Source organism: Felis catus, chromosome B4 (assembly GCF_018350175.1).
Source record: "Felis catus isolate Fca126 chromosome B4, F.catus_Fca126_mat1.0, whole genome shotgun sequence".
In the NCBI taxonomy this organism is placed as follows: domain Eukaryota; kingdom Metazoa; phylum Chordata; class Mammalia; order Carnivora; family Felidae; genus Felis; species Felis catus.
This window is the reverse complement of record NC_058374.1, coordinates 132,409,611-132,430,646: the sequence shown is the minus strand read 5'-3', so window position 1 is coordinate 132,430,646 and position 21,036 is coordinate 132,409,611. Positions and strand designations below refer to the sequence as shown.

Sequence of the window (21,036 nt, the reverse complement as noted above, 5' to 3'; positions counted from 1 at the left end):
AGCCCCACCACTGCCACGGAAACGGTGGCAAAATTTCCATTTAGTGACACCAAAAGAGGTTCACTTTATATCATTAAGGGAGAAGAGCAGATTCCAGGCAGCGTGAATCACCTGATCCCATTTTGTTAAAAAGAAATAATTCAGGGGTACCTGGGTGGCTCAGTTGGTTAAACCTCCCACTCTCGGTTTCTTCCTCAGTCATGATCTCACTGTTTGTGAGATGGAGCCTACCTTGGGCTCTGCACTGACAGTGCAGAACCTGATTGGGATTCTCTCCACCCCCCCCCCCACCCCCCGGCCCCGCCCCCGCCCCTCCCCCACTCTGGGAAATTAAAAAAAAATTTTTTTAATGAGCATTTTTTGAAAGAAGTCACTTAAATCTATGTACTACGTATACACAATGTATACACATGCGTATACACCTGTGCTTATGTAAGTGTAGAACAGGTTGGAAGAGGATTCGTGAAGATATTAACAATGGTTTGATGGAGATTATGGACAGTTGGGGTTTTTTCTTTTTTCTTTAATTTACAAAGAACAAGGCTGTTGGTGAAAGAAAGAAAGAAAGAAAGAAAGAAAGAAAGAAAGAAAGAAAGAAAGAAAGAAAGAAAGAAAAGCAATGAAGCGTTTTGTGTGGCAGGGCTACTTTGTGTCCATTTCCGGCCAGCCAGGTCGCCAGGTCCCTCCTCAAATAGGAAGCTGGGGTCTGGTCTCCCTGTGAGCAATGGCGGAGCCACGTTAGAAACTGCAGGCAGCCGGAGAGTGCGAGGCCAGGGGGCCTGGGAATCAGAAAACGTATAGACCTGGCCCTGTGGGCGCCTTCTGCCAAATGACCCAAGGATGACCCACTTCAGGCCCAGTCTGGGGTGTCAGGAACCCGGATCTCACCCACAGCCTCTCTCTCCCTCCCCTCACCACCACAGTCCTCGCGGTGGTGATCTCCAGCCCGCCTCCCGGGTGAAGGCAGGTGCCGCCCAAGACCCCAGCCGGCCAAAGAACAGATGCACAGGACCATCCCGGCCTTCCTCCACCCCGTTCACTGCCCCCACCCCTCTTCCTGCGGTGGAGTTTTTGTTTTAATTCATCTGAACTGGTTACAAAACCACACTCCCACGAATACATAAATAATGGATTGGGGAGGAGGAGGGCAATGTTTTAAAGAAATTCCCGCAGGGCCTGGCAAGGCAACAGCAAATGCATTTCTGCTGTATCATATTTAACTGTTTGCAAACTTCTGCCGGGAAGATGCGCAGCAGCTGCACAGACTCTCACGTCCTTCCCCTGCAGGGGCCTAGCGAGCCTTTCCTGGGGGAGGTGTTAAAGGGAGGGAGATGGTGTCAACTCTCCGGGGCCGGGAAGACGGAGAGGGGAGTGAGAGGGTGTTTGTCGGGCTGCACCGCGCCCGACCAGGCTTCGCACAAGCCAAGCATCCACCGGGTTCCGGGCCCAGACTCCCGCCGCCAGGCGAGGCCCCTTTAAGAGTCAGCGCGCGCCCCCGCCCCGCGAGCGCACACTTTCCCTAGCAACCGCCCCGGGGGAGGGGGAGGTCCTGGCAACGGCGCGCCGGCCCCGAGCGGTCACGTGACGGCCCGCAGCTGGAACACGAGCGCGCGCGCCCCGCCGCGCGCCCGCCCGCCGGGGCCTGTGCGCTGCGGCGCGTGCGCGAGCGGTGCAGCACCGGCCGCGGGAGCAGGGAGTATTATGGGCTGTGGGTGCCGCTGAGCAAGATGGAGCTGTCTGCAGTGGGCGAGCGGGTCTTCGCGGCCGAATCCATCATCAAACGGCGGATCCGAAAGGTGAGCCGCCTCCCGAGGTGGGACGCCTTGCCCGGCAGCCGGTGTCCGGGTCGGCGGCTCACCGGGGCGAAGCGGTCCCGCTAACCCGGGCCCTCTCGCCCACCCCCGCGCCGCCGCCTCCTCGCGTCCCCGCATCCTCCCCACCCCCACTCCCCCCTTTTTTTTCTTCTCTGTTTTTCAGGGACGCATCGAGTACCTGGTGAAATGGAAGGGGTGGGCCATCAAGTAAGTGCCGGCGGGATACAGGGGCGAGGGGGAAAGGGAGGCAACGGGGCCTTTTTTTTTTCCTGGTGGGGGGGTGCGCACGTTTGCTGCCTCGCATGTGCCTCTGCCCATTAGGTTTTCATTTTTATTTTGTGCATGTGTGACTCGGCAGGTACAGCACTTGGGAACCCGAGGAGAACATCCTGGACTCGCGGCTCATTGCAGCCTTCGAGCAGAAGTGAGTTTGGGGAGCTGGCAGGGGCGGCGGGGCCAAGGCTCGGCTGGGGCGCCGCGCGGGGAAGCGGGGGAAGCGGGAGAGCGGGGAGGGCAGCGCGGAGTGGGGCCCGGGAAGGGGCTCTTTTTAACCTTTGGCGTTTCTCGGCCGCAGGGAGAGGGAGCGTGAGCTGTATGGGCCCAAGAAGAGGGGACCCAAACCCAAAACTTTCCTCCTGAAGGTAACCTGGCCCAGCCCCAGCAGCCCCCTCTCGGGCCCCTAGCCCTGGCGCAGCACGGGGCCTGCAAGGGAGGGACAGATCCGCGGCTGCCCAGGCAGGCGGACCTTTCCAGAGGGGCCCCAGCTGGGCAGGGGGTGGTTGTGAGCCCCCGAAGAGCCCCTGGCAGCCGGCCCTGGGCAGCTCCAGCTTCAGCCAGAGGGGCCTGGGAGTGGGAAGTGAGGGGGGAGGATAATCCTCGCTGAGAAAACAGAGTCTGGGCTGGCCAGCAGGGCTCCCGCATTGGGGGGGGGGGGGTGGATGAGGCAGGTGGGGGCTGTCCACCTGAGGGGGTGGCAGGGAGGTTACTTCCACACGCTAGATGAAGGGAACCTTCATCGCCCCCAGCCCTGCTAAGGCTCTGCCTGGAATTCAAACCCAGCGGGGGAGAGTAAATGTGGCTTCCTTTAGGGCTGGGAACAGAAGAGGCATTTGGGGGCCACCTGCCTCCCTGCCCCCAGCTTCTTTCACTGTCAGGATTGGTTCTGCATGTCTCCCCTCCTCACTGGGGACTGCAGCTTGAATTTGACCTTAGATCACTTCGCTTTGAGTTTTTTACGGGCTGAGCCACTGGCTTACCCCCACCGCTGGCCGTTTCTGGACATTGTAATGAAGATGGGGTGGGGGGAGTGAAAGCATAGCACATTAGCCTCAGCAGGGGAGGGAGACCTAGGAAGGAAGCCATCTTAGGGTTCAGTTTGGGGTGGGGGGTGGTATTTTATTTTTCTCAGAACAGAGTCGGAAAGGGAAGGTGAGATGACCCTAGGACGCAGGCGAGACTGCAGGCAGGCCTCCCTGGGAAACCACAGTTGACCCAGTAGTGCTGAAGTTGCCTGGGGCCCCAGCCTACCCTGACAGCCTGTGACTTTGTGGCGATTGGCTAAGGGCAGGGAGCGCTCTGCAGAGAAGAGAGACTCTGCCGAATGCAGAACCTCGGAATCTCCCATTTGCCCAAAAGGCCCCGTGAGGGTGGGGTGGGGCTCAAGAAGCCCAGACCAAAAGGTCTGTGCGTGTACAAGGGTTTGGACTTAAAGCAGACACGAAAGACTCCTTAGCTTTCCACCTGTTTCCACGATTCCTGTTCCCAACCTGCACACGCTCCGGGATCCATGGAGGAGCACACTTAACCCTTGATGTTTCTTAGGAGGAGGGATGGGGCGGAGCAGCTGGAGGGCGGGTGGGCTGTGTGACAGGCTGTGAGCGCAGCTGGAGCACCCTCTAGCGGTGAAGTGAGTAATGACCGTGAGCTTGGATTCACAAAATGCCTTTTTTTTTTCCTTTGGTAGCCGTAGCTCCTGAGCTGGCTCTGAGCCTAACACAGTGCTGAGGCCCCTCGTGGATTATCTCCTTTAATCCTCTCAACAACCCTATGAAGGAGTACCATTCCCATTACGCACATGAGCAAAATCAAGGCCCAGAGGGGGAGGAGGCTTACGTGAGATGCCATCACCCGGCTTCCTGGCCTCCATTCCTGCTCCTTTCCTTCACCCCCGTCCCTCAGAGAGCACACGTCAGGTTAAGGGGACACGGTGGACACACACAGGAAACCATGATGGTCGCAGAGTTGGTGGGGCAGGGGGTGGAGAGGCAGATGGCGGGACCTTGACCTGGACCTTTACGACAGTGACTGTAGATATTTGCAAGGGGTGGTGGAGATCAGTTTGGTCCGGGCCCGGGGCTCTGTGAGTCCCTGACAGGCGGTGTATCTGGGAGACAAAGTATTCTCAGCGCTTACTTTCTGCTCCGGAACCGTTCTGAAGGAGACGGGAGCCCGTGAGGTAGGTTGTCGTTGTCCCCATTTTATACATAGGAAAACTGAGGCCATGGCGGTTGTGTAACTTGCCCACGGTCACCAAGAGTCGGCGGTAGAGTCCAGGTCTCGAACCTTCTGTGCTGTCTGTAGTACCTGCCGACCCCTCAGAGCCGTGCCTGTCACCGGCCAGAGCGGAGTAAACACGTTGGCCGTGGGTACCATTTTTCATTCACGGGCCAGACCCAGGTCCCACCTTCAGTGAATTCTCAGCCACCTGGCGGAGGGGAGAGGAGGGGGAAAGGGTAAACCGGTCCCCTTCCAAACAAAAGATACATATATATGTTGAGAAGTTGCAAAGTAAGAAACGTTTCCCATAAAAAGTTTGGAAACCCCGCTCCGCGGGGACCCTCGCCACTGGATTTGGGCAGAGCCACGATGACAGAGGTCTGGGAGCTCAGGCAGCATGCGGATGGCATAAATGCTGACCCCCCCCCCCAGGGTGCTGACCCCTCCCCCCCCCCCCCCCCCCGCCCAGGGCGGGGACAGAAAGAGTGGAGATTCCCCCGAGCTCCCTTGGGGATGAACTTGCAAAAGACCCTGCTTGCCAGGCCGAGGAAAAAGGCTAGCTTTCTCCTGCCTTTGTCTGAGAAGGGATAGGATGAGACCAGTCCCTGGTTCCACTGGCTGGTGCACGGGAGGAGCTGGCCACCCTGGTCCCGGGCAGACTAGGCCGTGTGTGCTGCCACCTAGTGCCCGGAGGGACCATTGGCCAAGCAGCCCTCAGGAGACCCCCCCCAGCGTGGCCAGGAGGGCCATGTGGCGTTGAAGCATGTTTCCACCACCTTCTAAAGACGATCCTCGCTAATGCAGTGAAGAAGTCCGCAAACCCCGCTTCTGGGCGGTTGTGGTCAAATACGATGTAGTTTTGCCTGAGGGGCACACAGGCCACCTCGCAGGGACTGGCTAAGTGTCTAGTGCTGTGGGGTGGGATGTAGAGAGACCCCAAACTACAGGTCTCACTCTTGCGGAGCTCACGGGCCGACCGTGGGAATGTGTTCTCCCTCTCGGCCCACCCAGGTTGGAGGAGACAGCCTAGCGCGTCTCCCCCACCGGGAGCCAAGGTATCTGTAGGTGACAGTTCTGTCATCGCCTCCGCTCTCTCCAGCCATTGCTTTCAGTCCCTTGCCCGCTACATCCTCCCACTGCTGGGCTCTCTGCTCCCACTGTTTGTCTTAGTGGCGTCCGTGCGGCAGGCCACGGGACCTCTGCAGCAGCCTGGGGCGTGTCAGGCTCAGAAGGGACCACGGCTCCCTCCTGCTTAGGCTTCATCCTCCAAGACGGGCCCGTGCGCCTGATCTCTGCTCCTCTAGGCCCCGTACGTCCTTTCTTACATTGAGTCGGTCACCCAGTGTCATAACTGCCTGTGACCTGTCCTCTCCATGGAGGGCAGCCCCTAGGGGAGAGGCTCCGGTTATAGTTCCAGCTCCAAGCAGCTGGCTTGTGACTAGTGTTTTGTTAGTGAAGGAAGGATTGGCCATGGAGGACGGTCTTGATGGCCTTGTGAGTCCCTTGCCCTGAACTTGAGGACTCTGGGGGCCCTGCCACACCCCACATCTTCAGTGAAGTGAGCTCCTACAGAGCCCTGGGGCCTTACACGCCTCACACCTGGGAGTGCAGCTGAGCCTGAGAGCGGGGGACATTTTTCACTGGCCCCACAGGCTCACTCAGCCATCCAGCCCTCAGGCCACCTTGGCACGGATTCGGAGCTGTTCCCACCTCTTGGTTCATCCCCACCAAACCCATGTCTCGCTGGGGTGGGTTCCAACCGAGGCTTTGGGTGCCGGCTTTGGAATTCACTGGCACTGATTTGCTCAGACCCAGGCCTTGAGCCAGATCCTGGGCAGACATGAGTCAGACCCGGGAAGGGAAGGGCAGCATACAGGAGGGCATATGCGAGCATACAGGAGGGGCTGAGAGCTAAGGATCTGTCCCAGGGGTGATCAGCTGGGGAGGCAAATCCAATCTGGAAGTGTAGCCCGTTCAGAGACAGGGCACAGAGCATTTGGGACCCTGCGAGTAGGTCAGTGGCGTTGGGGTGTGGAGTGAAGCAGGGAGGAGCCTCCCCCTTCTTTCTGTCCCCGAGTATCGGTCTGTGGAGGGGTGCCAGGCTAGGCTGGGATCCTTCACCGAGCAGAGTTGGTCCGGGGCTTCTGAGCAAAGGGTGTGCTTTCTGGGTCGTGTCCTGATCGAGGACACTCCTCTGTGTCAGCAAGGGCAGCCCCCACCCTATCTGTCCCAGGGCCCCACCGCCAAGCCGTGGCGGGCCCCGACGGGGGTGAGACCTGCTTTCAGGCCTCGTGCACTTTGCTTCACCTGTCCGAATGGGCTTCCTTTTATCTCTAAGCCGGGGTCGGGAGCACAGCTGATTCTCTGAAGGGCTCGCAGGGTAGCGTAACGGGACCGTACTCGTGGGTGGCTGGCGCAGGAGCACCCGGAGGAGGTCAGCAGGAAGCCGAGCCCCCGCTCAGCCCTTCCCTCTGCCCCACAGGCGCGAGCCCAGGCTGAGGCCCTCCGCATCAGTGACGTGCATTTCTCTGTCAAGCCAAGTGCCAGCGCCTCCTCGCCCAAGCTGCACTCCAGCGCGGCCGTGCACCGGCTCAAGAAGGACATCCGCCGCTGCCACCGCATGTCCCGCCGCCCGCTGCCCCGCCCGGACCCCCAGGGAGGCAGCCCTGGCCTGCGCCCACCCATCTCCCCTTTCTCTGAGACGGTGCGCATCATCAATCGCAAGGTGAAGCCTCGGGAGCCCAAGCGAAACCGCATCATCCTGAACCTGAAGGTGATCGACAAGGGCACGGGTGGAGCGGGCACCGGGCAGGGGGCAGGAGCCCTCGCTCGCCCCAAAGTCCCCTCCAGGAACCGCGTCATCGGCAAAAGCAAGAAGTTCAGCGAGAGCATCCTGCGCACCCAGATCCGCCACATGAAGTTCGGCACCTTCGCGCTGTACAATAAGCCCCCGCCCGGCCCTCCGCCTCCCCCGCCAGCGGGCAAGGCCGACCCTGCCGCCTCCCCGGGCCCCGGGCTGCTGCTGGCGGCCCCCGCCGCCCCCTATGACGCCCGCAGCTCCAGCTCCTCCGGCTGCCCCTCCCCGGCACCGCAGTCCTCCTCCGACCCCGATGACGCGCCCCCCAAGCTGCTCCCTGAGACCATGAGCCCATCTGCTCCCGACTGGCGTGAGCCTGAGGTGCTCGACCTGTCCATCCCTCCCGAGGTGGCGGCCACCAGCAAGAGGGTGCCTCCCGACGTCACGGCTGCCACGGGCCAGGCGCCTCCCGTGGCCCCTGAGCCTGCCGGCGCCTCCTCTGAGCCCGAAGCTGGGGACTGGCGCCCCGAGATGTCACCCTGCTCCAACGTGGTCGTCACCGATGTCACCAGCAACCTTCTGACAGTCACTATCAAGGAATTCTGCAACCCTGAGGATTTCGAGAAGGTGGCTACTGGGGTAGCAGGTGCCACTGGGGGTGGTGGCGGCAGCGGGGTGAGCAAGTGAAGGGGCTCCACCGAGGTGGGGGGGGGCTGGGGGGGCCCTCCTGCCCAGAGCCCTGCTCTTGCCCCCACCCCTGCCCTCAGACACCTCTGCCCGTGCTTTGCTTGTTTCAGATGGCTCGGTGTTGACCCCGGGAGGGGGCTGGGCGGTTGGAACCCCCCCGAAGCCTGGGGGAGCGGCCGTCCCGGAACGGATTTGGGCCGGGGTGGGGCCAGGGCACTCAGAAGTCCTCCTCCTTGTCTCTTGGCACCCTCCCAGCCCATGCATGGTGGGGCCCGCTGGGGGGCTCCTGGGGAGCCCCGGAACCCAGAGTTGGCTGCCTCCTCCACATCCCGCTCTCTCTCCCCCGGCTTGCTTCCAGCTCGCGCACACAGCATCTGATTTCTCGGTGCTAACCCGGCAGCTGCGGGGCCCCTTAGGAGACCCCTTCCCCGTATGGGCACTGCCTCTTTCCTTCCCCCAGATGCCTGGGCAGGAGGGGCAGGGATGGCAAAGCCCAGACAGAGGTTGAGGTGAGGCCAGCTTCGGCCCCTCCCTCCATATCAACGAATGCAGCAGGAGCTGGACCGGAGGCCTGGGTCTTCCTGCCCGCTTTTGGCCAAGACCCAAGCAGGTCCCCTTAGGCTCCACCCCACCCAGTCTCTTTCCCAATCCCCATCTCAAAGGTGGGAGGGACTGGCAGGGACCTCCCCTTGCCACAGCCTCCTAGCATCTTTAAAGGCCCCTTCAGTTCTCCACCAAAGGTGCTACAAGAACCTGCTGTAGAAACTTCCAGCTGGCGCACTCATCTGCCGCCCCTTGGCGTGTCTGTGCGCCTACGCATATGTGCGCTGGGCCCGGGCTTTCAGGCGGCCCCCTTGAGGGTTCCACGGAATAGGGTCGTCGAAGGCCTGGACCTTTCCTTGCCCAGACCTGGCTCGGGCCCGAGGAGTTTGCTGTGGGGCCACAGGCTGATCCCCTCAGCCCCCCAGTGCTGGTGTGTGTGCCCCCAAGCCCTCCTCCTCGGGGTGGTGGGCGCAACCAGCCGGGCCTCTGCTGCAGACACGGCATGGTGGGGGCTGAGGTGGAAGGGGGAGACCCCCGCCCGGGCCATCCCCTTCTTCCCCCGTCCCTGGGGTGGGGGGGAGGGGCAGAGGAGGGGGAGAGGAAGCCTGGACACCATTCTGGGGGTGGGGGTGGGGGGCCTCCGGCTTCGCCCGCCCCCTCCCTCTCTCTTGCGGCCGACTGCTGAGGCTTCCTCCTCCCAGCACAGCCTGCTCGAAGCTGTGGGTAGCTCCGGGCCATGCCAGTGGCCGTCCATGCCAATGGCAGAGACCCACCCCAGCTTTAGGCCGGGCACTGGGAGGGCAGGCAGGCCAAAGGGGGCGACCAAAGAGGGGGCCTGTGTTCTTTGGGAGGGGGAGGGGGGGCGAGACCAGGGCTCCCGTGCCCTGCGGGAGGCCACCCTGCCGGCCGGCCCCAGCTGTCAGTCTGGCCTGAATGGCCTGTCCCTGTGCGTCGCCCAGGGGAGCTTCGTGGTGTGTGCGGCCAGGGGTGTGTCAGCCCAGAAGCGTGATGGCAAAAGGTGGTCGAAGGAGGCAGAAAGGGAATCCTGTTAGGTAGCAAATGCCTTTGCCCGAAGTACAGGAGGACTCGTTCTTCCGAATCTCCCTGCGGGGGGCTGTGGCGTGGCCCCCGTCCCTCCCCGCCCCAGGATGTAGAACAAGGGCCCTCACAGGGTTTGGGGGGCTGGCACTCCTAGACCCCTCCCCACCCTGCCCTTTGTGTCGGCTCTGTGGCCGTCCAAGTGCCAATTGGCTTCCCCCCTCCCCAAAGAAGGGCTGGTATCTCTCCTCTGTCCTCGGAGGGGACTCCCCCCCCCCCACCCGACCCCTCACCCCAGGTGAACGACCACCTGGGTGCCAGTTACAGGTGTTTCCAGAGACCATAGAAATGTGTTTTCCTGAGAGTCCGTGTCATTCGTGACTTTTTTTTGTAAAGAAGTTGTGTTTTCAGAGGTGATTTTATGACAGGAAAGTGAAAGAGTTAGTTTTGCAGAAAAACAAAAAACAAAAAAAGAGGAAAAAAAAAAAGAAATAGAAAAAAATATCGTGGGATTCCTATGGGGCTGGGGCGGGAGTGGGGGGGAGAGAAAGAGATATTTAAAGAAAAACTAGTGAAGCAATGATTGCACAGGCGAGGTGGCAATGTTAGGAACCGGGGACGGAAACCCAGACCCGGCTGCCGGTCCCTGGGGTCCCTGCTCTCTCTCCTTGGCCCGAGGTGGGGAGGCCTCCCTCCTGTCCTGGGCCCACACTCCACACCTACCCTCCTTCAAAGGGAAGGAAGACAGCTGTCCCCAAGGGAACTAGCCAGAACTGCAGGGGCCCGGGGCTTGGAGCCCACGTTTGGGGAGGGTGGGGGTCAGCGGGAGCCCCACTGTTGTGTCATCGGTGACTTTCTCCAGGAAGGCTGGTGAGTGGATACAGTTGGGTTCCTTGCTCTCTTCCGTTTGGTTGCCAGCGTGTCCCGTCCTCTGGTCCCTCCCTCCCCATCACCCCAAAGACCGTGACGCCCCTGAGTTTGCCTGGCCGGGTGGGGGTTGCAGGCTTCAGGAAGAAGGAGCTGTAGACTCCGGGAGAATCTTAGGCGGTGATCCAGAGGGACTGGGGGGGACCATGGGGGGAAGGGAATGCCTGCCCCTGCCCCCCCGCCGCGTGGCCCCACCCCACCTCCGCACACGCAGAGGCACACGCGCACGCTGCTTCGAGGTGGGCACCTCCCCTGGGGGGGGTCTAGGTGGGCACAGGGTCCAGAGCAAGCGGAGCCCTCCTACCTCTCCGAGGGTGGCTCTGAGCGGGAAACCCATAACCCCCCCCACACACACACACACACACTCTTGCACGAATCAGCCTTCTCCGGGCCCTCCCTCTCCCCTTGCTGCTTTTCCGTTTACCTAACTACCAAGCAGAAGTCGCATTCTGGTTCGCTTTATTTTTATATGTGAAATATCCCTCAAAGCCCGATCTCTTCCCACGTTCAGTAGCGGTTGGGGCATCGGTCATTCTCCCCTTAACGCCACCTCCTCCTCCCCGCCCACGTGTCATAGGAAACAGGTGAGGTCCCGTGTCTCTGGTTTGAGATGGGAAATTGGGACACCTCCGTCTTCATTTCCCTCTCCGACCCTGAGCGTGCCCTTCTGTGAAATGGGTGTATTGGGCGGCAAGGCCTCTTCGTAAAGCACCGCTGGTGTCCAGGCAGCTGCTGAGGATCCGGTGGCGGTCGAGGTTGCTGGCGCCGGGGCCTCTAGCTTCCCACAGCCCCCTTTCATTCCTGCCCCCTGCAGGGGCCCGGGGCAAAATGAGAAGGGCTGATCAAGGCCCGACGTCAGTGTGAGGTGGGCGGAGAGCGCCCCACTTAAGAGACCTGGAAACTAGGGCCCCACGAGGCAAAGCTGCTTCGCGGGGTGAAGCGCCCAGCTGCCCTGGTATTTTGGGAAAAGCCCCTCCCAAAGGTGGGGGCCTGGGTGCCGAAGCTGCTAGAGAGCTGGCCGGCTCCCCGCTGCCGGGCGGTCTGGGCAAGAGGTCCGCCCCAAGGAGGAAGCAGTGAGGTCAGAGCGGTTGGGTCATCACCAGCCTCTTCAGCCTCCGCGGGGACCCGAGTGGACATACCACCTTTTCTCACCTTTCTGGGTTTTGTTGGTTTTTTGGGTTGGGGTGGGTTTTGGGGGCTTTGTTTTGTTGTTGTTGTTGTTGTTGGTTTCGGGGGGGGGGGTGGTTCTTTTTTTTTTTTTTTTTTTTTTTTTTTGCACTTGGCCCACGCCAGACGGTGGAGCCCCACATGGTCAGTTCCACTTTCCGGCTCCCATGCACTAGCCCAAGGCAGCCTCTTGGGGGCTTGTATGGTTTAAGGAATCACTTTGAAAAAGACAAGGAAAGTGTTTAAAGGTTTCTGTTTTTTTTCTGTCTGCATCTCCTCTCAGATTCAGAAAGGAGGTTGGGGCTAAAACCAGGAGCCTGTCTCCCTCGCCTGCCTCCGTCTGGCTGACAGTCACCAACATGCCGAACTAGGGTGACGGGCCGAGCGGGGACAGAGGACCCCAGCTCCCAGGCCTGCGGGGTCTCCCTGCCCCACCTTGAAGGAGTCGGTACCCCACTCCGAGCGGCGAGTGAGCGCCAACTGTATGCAGAGCTTCAGTTAGGTAAAGGGAGGCTGATGGTGTCACGGGGGGAACCCCTTGCGAGAGGTCAAGGTAGAAAGAACGGGTTCTGGGGCCTTTCCCTGGCTGTTGGGTGGAGTGCAGATGGGCACTTTTCGTTTCTTTTAATTTAAAAACACAAAGGCCTAAAGAAACGTATCGTATGATTTTTTTTTTTTTTTTTTTTTTAGTTTTTGAAAAGCTCATTGAATGAACTGTGCACGAATGAATTCTATATATATAAAAATATACATATATAGCTCTATATCTGGGGAGGGGCGCGGTCTCTTTTCTCTCTCATTTTAAAAATGAAGTGTTGTTGCCTTTGTCTGTGGTTCAACCATCCAGCTCCCAGCTGGCTAAACTTTGCCTCCAGTGGTGAAAGAGAGGGAACCAGAAATGGAGCCCCCACCCCCACGCGGGGGTGGGGCCCCCAGTCCACCTGCCCCCTCCCCGAGGTGGCGGGTGGAGAAGACGGCTCGTTTTGGGTGTGGGTTTCGGTTCTGTTCTGGATTCGGTTGTTTCTGGGCCGGGGGGAGGGGGGTCTGTGCCGATTACTCTCGTCTTGTACGTTTCGTTCTGCTGCTTTTCAATGTTGTATCAATGCCAGGAAGGGGGAGTGAAAAGCCTCTTTTGCCCCCCAAATAAATTGTCACATTCCGAAGCAAAGGTCCGGCCCCTACAGTGGGCGTGTGTCTGTCTCATTTCTAACAGGCTGTGACTGTGGCCTTTAAAAGCATCAGGCCTGGAGCACCTGGGTGGCTCAGTCGGTTGAGCATCTGACTTCTGCTCAGGTCACACGATCTCGCGGTTTGGGAGTTCGAGCCCGAGTCAGGCCCTGTGCTCAGAGCCTGGAGCCTGCCTTGGATTCTGTGTCTGTCTGCCTCCCTCCGTCCCTCTTTCTTTCTCTGTCCCTTCTCCTCCTGTGTGCTCTCTCCCTCTCTCTCTCTCTCTCTCTCAGAAATAATAAATGAATACACTTTAAAAAAATAAATAAAAGCATCAGGCCAGGGGTGCCTGGGCCACTTGGTTGGTTAAGTATCCGATCTTGATCTCAGCTCGGGTCTTGATCTCAGGAACATGAGGTCAAGCCCCATATTGGGCTCCGTTCTGGGCATGAAGCCTACTTTAAAAAAAAATCTCAAAAAAGTCCCACCAAAACATCAGGGCCTCTCCTGCTGCAGGGGAGGGGAGGGGAGGGGCTGCTGCCCCTCCAGCTGTGGCCCATTTCAGAGCTCGCCACCTCCCACCCTCCTTCCACCCCACCACCTGCCAGTGAACTGAGCTGGAGGGGAGGACCCTACACAGGTAAGGCTGGTAAGGCTGAGGTGTTGCCACTTTCTGAACCTGGAGAAGGCCAGGCAGGCGGGCACGAGGGAGGGGGAGGTCCCTCCACTGCCCGCTCCCCACTTGGAATCACAGTGGCTGCAGCGGAGGGGTCTGTAGGGCTGCGTCCCTAACAAGTTTCTTGCCACAGAGCTTGGGAGAGGAGCAGCCACGAGGAGCCCTCTCCCCACGGCCTGCCTCACGGGTTCAAGAGCAGCGGCCCCAGGCAAACCCAAACCTTCTTCGAGGGCCTGTCGCTCTGCTCCTGAGCCACACCTGTGTCCATCCATTGCCCCCCGTTTGCGGGGCCTTGAGCAGGTGTTCCCCCCCCCCAGTCTTCCCCTCCTACAGCACCCCCACCCCCTTATGAAACCCCCGGTGTCTCGCCTCTCAGATGTCTCCCCACCCTGCACAGTCCCCACCAGTCCCGCCCGGTCTTTGGCAAAGCCTCTCTGGTCTGCCAGCCTCCGTTCCTACCCGCGCTCCCCCTACTTCCTCCACACGAGTGCCACTGGGGGCTGGCGGCCCCTGCCTCAGGCCTCTTGGGAGCCGGCTGTCCTCAGGATCGTGTCCCGATCGTGTCCGGAGTCAGGATCGTGTCCCGAGTCGTCCACCTGGCAGCCTGCCAAGGTGCTCTCCCCTCCCACCCTGGCGCCTCTCCAGGTGCCTCCCAGGCCCCCACCTGTGGGTTTGTCCTCCCAGGTCCCTAAGGGCGGGGCCGCGTCTCACAGCCCAGCGCCTGAGACACAGACGCTAGGCCCTCCATTGGTCGTTTCTCTAATTGTCACCAAGGGTCCACCTCCCACTGGGGTCGGTGAGGCTGGGGAGTGGCCGAGCAGCAGACCTGGGGCCCCAGTGCGACTCATCCAACTGGTCCCCGGCCGGCAGGGCAAGTGGGAGTGTGTCCCTGGCAGGCAGATGGGTGGGAAGGTGGGTGAGGGCTGGCCCTCCTCCGTGGCACCTCCTCCACGCCACCTGCTCATCTGGCCAGCGCACCTGCTACCCGCGGAGCACCAGTGAGTGCTTTACTGGCTCCCTTCACCCCTTCCCCTCCCCTCTCCCGGCTTCCCCTCCCCCTCAAATGAGGAGCTGTGTCATTTGCCTGAAGTCATACCGCCCTCAGTAGGAGAGGGGGCTTTGCTCCGGACTCCCGCCTTCAAGCCCCACGCTCTCTGGGACCGGTAACAAGAGTGTGCCCTCGCGAGGCGGGTGCGTTCAGAGATTTAGAGTCCCTGCTGTCTCTCGTCGCAAGCCGTGCCATGAGTGTGACCACAACGGCTTCTCAAGGAGGACTGGGGGGTTCGTTCTGGGGGCCGGGGGGGGGGTGCACCACGCAAGGCCTCTCAGAGGGCAGGCTTTGCTGTTTGAAGTGCGTCAGGGTCACTGTTGGTGTCACAGAGTTCATCTGCCCGGTGATGCCTGACATAGCCCCCCCCCCCGCCCTTACCTTCTATTCGTGGGCCTCTCCAGGGGTACGGGTCAGCCACGAGGTGCCGGGATGGGGCAAGAACAAGCGTGCACAATTACTCTGTCATTTTTTCAAAGCTGTAAGGGCAGCGGTTTTTCTGCCCTTGTCAAGCGCTGTCTGAAGTGAAGGGTGGAGGGGGGGGGAGCGGTCAGCGTGGTTGTGTCCAGACGGCAAGACCCCCTCAGGCCAGATCACAGGCCTGGGTGCCCGTGGCACCCTCTTTGTTCAGGCTGCTGGCTTCTGCGAGTTCGCACTTCAAAGAGGGCTCTGGCTCCGAGAGCTCAAGGCCCAAGGCCGCCTGGTCCACGCAGGGGGTCTGCAAAGGAAGCCAGGGCTGAGGCACCTCCCCCTCCCCCCTCCCCCCTCCCCCAGACATCCACAGGCTCTGGGCATCTCCAGTCACAGGAGGGATGAAGCAGGAAGGAACCCTGGTGAGCGAGAATGAGGCGGGGACACAGCTGAGGCTGTGGGGATGGTTGGAAGTGGCCGGAGTTGAGAGAGATTTGGAATATTGGATATTTTGTGATTGGCTTAGATACTTAGAGTTACTAGCTAAGGCAGAGCAAACATTCCTTTAAATGCCCAGCTGAGCTTCCAAAACACTGAAGAAATCCCCGGGGATCATAAACAAAGAAGAAGCCAAACTCAGAGTGCTAAGAAGATGCCAATCCTTAACCCTGCAGGGCGGGTCTGCGGATGACCCAGGGTCAAGTGTGGGGAGGCGTTGGCCTTTGCTGGCCTTCGGTGACCAAGGAGCCTATTTTACATTTATACAGGGACGGGGAGACAAGGCCTTGAGCCTTTGCCAGAAGAAATTTCAAACAAAGACACCCAAATAAGGCATATCCTCAATGAAAAGGCAAATGGAGGAGAAAAATCACCCTTCCGCAAAACAAAACAAAACAAAAAAAGTTGTCGGAGAAGTTGTTTCTGGCTCCGTTGGAAAAAATGAAACTGAAGTCTTCCCCCGAGAAATTGTAACTCCAGAACTTCCCTAACGCACATTTGAGATTTGGATTTGTGTTATCCACACGCTCCCAGAACTCCCAAGTCTGGTAATTAGCACACAAAGCCAACGTGGTTATACCCACAGAGAGGTCGAATAGCAGACACAAGGCTGCTGGGGGGGGGGGGGGGGGGGGGACATTCCCACAGTAAAGGCCACATGGGAGGCTCACGGATAAAACCCTTGTTAACAGGAGCTTGCCCCCCAAAATTACAAGACCTACAGAGAAGCGAGCCACAAAGACACACAGCAGAATGACAAACGGCCCGTACAGACTCCTACATCGAACACATCATTTTCATTTTCAAGCACACACCGAAGATTTCCAGACATGGCCGTGTACGTCGCGTGGTAACGAGAGAAAGCCACTCCCAGTGAATTTCAAGAAATTGTCACCACAGCCCACGTTACCGTTAAATTACAAATCAATAGCCAAAAGAGAACTGAAAGCCCAAGGCTCGTCTCCTTGGGTAGTAACCCAGATCTCTCGTTCCCCTTCCCCTGGATCTTGCTCCCTGCCCAAACTTCTGAAATCTCTAGAAAAAAGAGACTCAGGATGAATGTGAAACTGTGAATAGAAGGCAGACAGACACGGGAGGCGTGCGGCCAATCTGAGTCAGAGCTGGATGGGAACAGGTCCCCCCTGGTCCCTCTAGACGGAATATGACCTTCATTAGAGCAGAAGACCAAAGCGTTCTCTGTTCCTTCCAAAGGCTGCGCTCACAATGTGACAAAGACGGGAGCCTCTATTTAAGCGACAGCTGCTAGCAGTCAGCCTTTAGGAGCCAGAGGGAGCCATTTATGCAGAGCCGGGATGGGCTGGTGGACAAAGCAGGTGCCGTGACATAAAGACAGCCCCCCCCCCTTCAGCCTTCTGCCCACCTTGCCTCCTGATGTGAAATCCCAGCATGAGCAACACGCTCTTTTGGGGTGGATTTCGAGGTCCCTAGGGGTTCTCTGTTAAGGCTCCTGTAGTCTGTGAGCAAGGCATTAGGACACGCTTTGGAAAAGGCAAATGTAGACTCTGTCCCCCACAGGGACTCATTAAAGTGACCATCATCTCGCTGGCTCCCTTGGCAACCCCCGCAGGGACACAGGGCCCAGGGTCTGCCGGAGTGTGGAGTGTCCCCGGCCGAGGCTTTCTGTTCTCATCAGCCCTGACCTGCTCGCCTACACCCATCCCTCCTCTGCCTGCCTGCCTTTCATGCCTCAGTCACCATCAGGAGACCCTCGTCCAGGTTCAGGTGGTCGGGTCACTTCCCCTCTCCAGCCCCCAGTGCTCCTTAGTAGCATCAGAAGCCAGGAGCCCCTCCCTCGCAGGGTTCCTGGCAGGGGTGGGGGTGGGGTGGGGAAGGGGGTGGTCTGAGGCGAAGCGCGTGAAAGTGTTTTGTTCCAGCACGGCCTGGGTGAGAAGAGACATTTTGCAGATGGATGTACCCGGACTTGACCATTCCTCCGACTTCCGGTATGGGTGTGCCAGCTGTCTGCTCACCAGATCTCAATACCTCCTCCCAGGTAACGGCCTCAGGATACTTGAGAGACAGTGGATGAGTCCCCGCTCCCGCCGCTTGTGTGACCTCAAGCCGCTGGGTCACTCTCTCGGGGCCTCCGCATCCCCTTCTGCAATGGGGGAGAGCTGCTGCCTCTAATTCTCCCTCCACCTCAGAATTGCTCTCAGAAGGACAACTAACACGTACAGGGTGGACTTTACGAGGCTTAACAACCCGGACAGTGCGGTAACCATGATATAGAAACGGGGGGGGGGGGGCAGGGGACTGTGGTCCAGAAAGGTGAAGTAACTCACACATTCCTATATGGTAGAGAGGGGATTTGAACCCATGCGGCCATCCTTCCCACCGTGCCAACATCCTCCCGCACAGCACGGTGGGCGAGGGCACAGCCACTCGAGCCGGGCTGCCTGACTGGGTGCGCCTGCCGCGGCATATTGCTCAGCTCGACGGTGCCTCAGTTTCCCCAGCTGCAAAACAGGAGATGAAAGGAATACCCCCTTCCTCGTGGGATTGCAGGGAACCCCGCTGAGGGCCCCAGGAGCCAGGCGCTGAGCTGGACACGCTCCCACGGTGCAGCCAAGGAAACTGGAGAGAGGGGCTGAGTCACCTGCCCAGGTGGCACCGTTAGTAAGTAGCGGCCCAGCGATTAAAGCCCAAACGCCCTAACTTCAAAGCCCATGCTTTCAACCCCTCTGCCCCACCCCCATGTGACACCCTCAAACTCTGTTCAAAACGAGCCTCCAGACTGCAAATTGGCCCCCATGGGCTGCCTGACTCACCACCTTCCAGTGAGGGGGCCCGAACCCTGCGCCTTGTCTGTGACTCATCCCTTTCTGGCCCGTTACCAGCATCTGTGACTGAAGGACCCCTGAATGCAGACACCCATCCCCCCCTTCCCCCTCAGCCCTGCTGCCTGCTCCCGTCCAGACCCCTAGAGCTGAGGACGATGGGGGCCATGTACCCCCATTCCAACGTGTGGACTTGTAAACGGGCTGGACCCAAAGTGCCCCTCATTTCTCATCCGTCCAAGGCTGCGGGGCTAAGTAGCTGGAGGGGGGATGCGGTTGGAGAGGGGGACGCTCTCTTCAGAAACAGTCGGCAGGGCGCCCCCCCCCACCTCAAGGCAAGTGAGGGGGCTTCGGAAAACCCGAGGGCATGGCATGTGTCCACTGGAATTCTGAGGGTGAGGTGACCAAGGGGAGGGAGAGGCTGCCTAGGCTTCCTTGTTGCTATGAGACAAGGACCGAGCTGCTTTGGGAATGGGCTGCGGTCCCAGCATTTGGGGGCCAGGATGCGAGCGTGTCTCCCGGGGCCCCAGAGGGAACCATGCAGAATGTAGCTGGTTTGAGGTCATTTTGAATTAGGATCCTGTGCCAAGGGGACGGGTTGGGGGGAAGCAGGGAAGGGGCCTGAGATCCTATCAGAAAGACTCATGTTGGGCTGGACCCCCGGGAGACAGGTGTTGAAGGGGACTGTTAGCCCAGCCAGCCTGGGGACGCTTCGCCCAGGTGGCAGCTGCAGGTGGGAGATCTCCAGCAATAGGGACGGGGGTTCTCTGAAGAACCCCCCTAATGAGAACAGCTTTTCCCCTGCACTGCGCTTCCTCCCAGAAAGTCGGTATATCCTAGTGGTCATGAGCTCGAACGTCTGGGTTTGAATCCCAGCGACCTGCCTTGGCAGCTGAGGGACCTAGAACACGTTGCTTGACCTCTCTGGACTTCAGCATCACTGTCTGTATTCCATTGGGTATCCGTGAGGGTTCAAATGATTACAAATAATGCACTTAGGAACATAGCAAGAACCCGCTCAGCGTTAGGGGTCATCATTACTGTCAAAGGCTTCCTCCTGGCTGTGAAATCTTGGGCAAGTCCCTTTCCCTCCCTGAATCTCAGTTTCTGTATCTGAAAAAATAAATTGGGTGTGGGTACAATTCGCCACTAGCGAGTGGCGAATTCGCTAGCGGCGAATTGTACCAAACTTTAGAGGAGAGAGACCCCGAGCCCAGACCCGTCCCAAGGAGGGGCAAGAGGAAGGCTGGCAGGTCAGCGGGCAGGATCAGGGGTCCAGCCAGCAGGACGGTCCACCCTACCCCGTTCTCCTGCGTTGTCCCTCTGCCAGCCTCTGGGAGAGTCTCCCCAACCTGCCCCCGACTAGATCAGGAAACAAATGGTATTTGAGGAGTAGCTGCCCTTTGTTCCTTTGTTCCTTTGTACCCTTTGTTCCTCGCTGGATACACATGAACGGTCATCCAGGTGAGGTCCCGGGCCCCCACCCCCTTGCCTCTAACCCCATCACAAGCCTCTGCTCTGACCCTCTTCAGTGATCCTCCTTCATAGGGAGACCTTTTCTCTTTCACAGGCCTTCCATCATATACATAGACAGCAAGGTCTGCCCTCCTGGAGCCCTAAAACTCAGCTTCCCTGCCTTCAAGTGCCATGTCTACAGAATCCTGGGGTGGGGGTGGGGGGTCATCAGAAACCTGCCTTTCCTTAGAGGCGCTGGAGAAATGGCCATCAGCCCTTAGGTTCCGCTGTGCACGAAGTAAATACACCCTGAGCACACATTAGGTGCCGGTGACCCAGATAGGAAACAGCCACGGTGCCAGAGCTCAAGAAGTTCTCAGGCTTGTGAGGGAAACACAAGTCACAGACCCGTGCAACAGAAACAGGTGCAGGGACTACCGGGGGAGGGCAGGGGCGGGCCACCTTGGCTAATGGGGTCGGGGAAGGGCCTGGAGGAGGGGGTCGACTGAGCCCAGGGCGGAGTGAGGCTCCCGGGATGTACTTGGCTGCTTCCTCATTGGTCGGGGTCCGATGGACGCTGAGAGACAGCAAGAACGAGAGATGTGGAGTCTGAAAACTTCCGGGTTCAAATCCCAGGTGCACATCCGGTGACCATGGGACCCCGGGCAAATTACAGAACCTCTCTGAGTTTCAAGTGTTACCTGTGAAATAAGGAAGATTATAACGTGGAGCTCCAGGGTGGCCAGGGCAAGTAACAGAGTACGAAGTGTGGGGAGGAGGGACGGACTGAACCCCGGGGGCTGTCAGGATGACGGGGTGAGACGGTGAGAGCCCTGACCGCTATGGAAAGAGGCCACAGCCTTATTGGCTGGCCACTCCTTCTGGTCTCTCTTGGCTGGGCCTGGATGCAGGCAAACACCTTCCAGCCAACTGCCGGGCCCCCCCGCAAGGAGGACACCCGTTTCCTCCTTGGTCCTCGGCCCCTCCTGAGCTGGGAACAGATGTCCTCGCTTCCTGCCCAAGCCTGAAAGGTGGCTTGGCTTCCAGGGAAGCAGCAACTCTGGATGGAAATCTCTGGGCTTCCCCAGAGAGGAAAGCTCTCTCTTCCCTGGCTTCTGCCCCTCCTCTCTGGTTGGGCTCGAGTCCTGGCATCTACTGTTGCTACGCAAACATTTCTGGGCCCTACCTGAGCCTGCTTCCCCTCGGAAGGTCCCAGGCTGGGGTACTTTGGTTGAACACATATATGAGCCTTAGGCTGAATGATTCCCCACCCTGTTCAGAAAGGGGGTGGGAGCAGAAAGAAGAAAGAACAGAACACCTATGAAGGAAGGCACTATAGGCACCTGGGGAATAAAGGTAAAGAAATAAAAAAAGGAAATTAACATTTACTGGGCACCTAATATGTGCTAGGAATAAATAAGGAAAGGACAGCCTGCATTGGGCATTTACTAAGTGCCAGGCACTTAGTGCTGTGCCGTGGGCATACCAAAAAAAATCATGCTGAGGAATGGTCC

At 59.1% G+C, this 21,036-nt stretch overlaps 1 protein-coding gene across 2 annotated transcripts; it reads left to right on the top strand.

Annotated features, from left to right (window-relative positions):
• The first annotated feature begins 1,621 nt into the window (after positions 1-1,621).
• On the top strand, positions 1,622-12,637 carry CBX6 (chromobox 6). Of its 2 annotated transcripts, XM_023257709.2 has the most exons (6): positions 1,622-1,796; positions 1,978-2,021; positions 2,173-2,238; positions 2,389-2,455; positions 6,793-7,734; positions 11,753-12,637. In XM_023257709.2, exons 1-6 carry the CDS (start codon positions 1,728-1,730, stop codon positions 11,774-11,776), a joined length of 1,212 nt encoding a protein of 403 aa, XP_023113477.1. In that variant the 5' UTR covers positions 1,622-1,727; the 3' UTR covers positions 11,777-12,637. The 2 variants fall into 2 exon arrangements, with proteins under 2 accessions (XP_023113477.1, XP_019691151.2); XM_019835592.3 differs by having other exon boundaries at positions 6,793-12,637.
• The last annotated feature ends 8,399 nt before the right edge of the window (positions 12,638-21,036 follow it).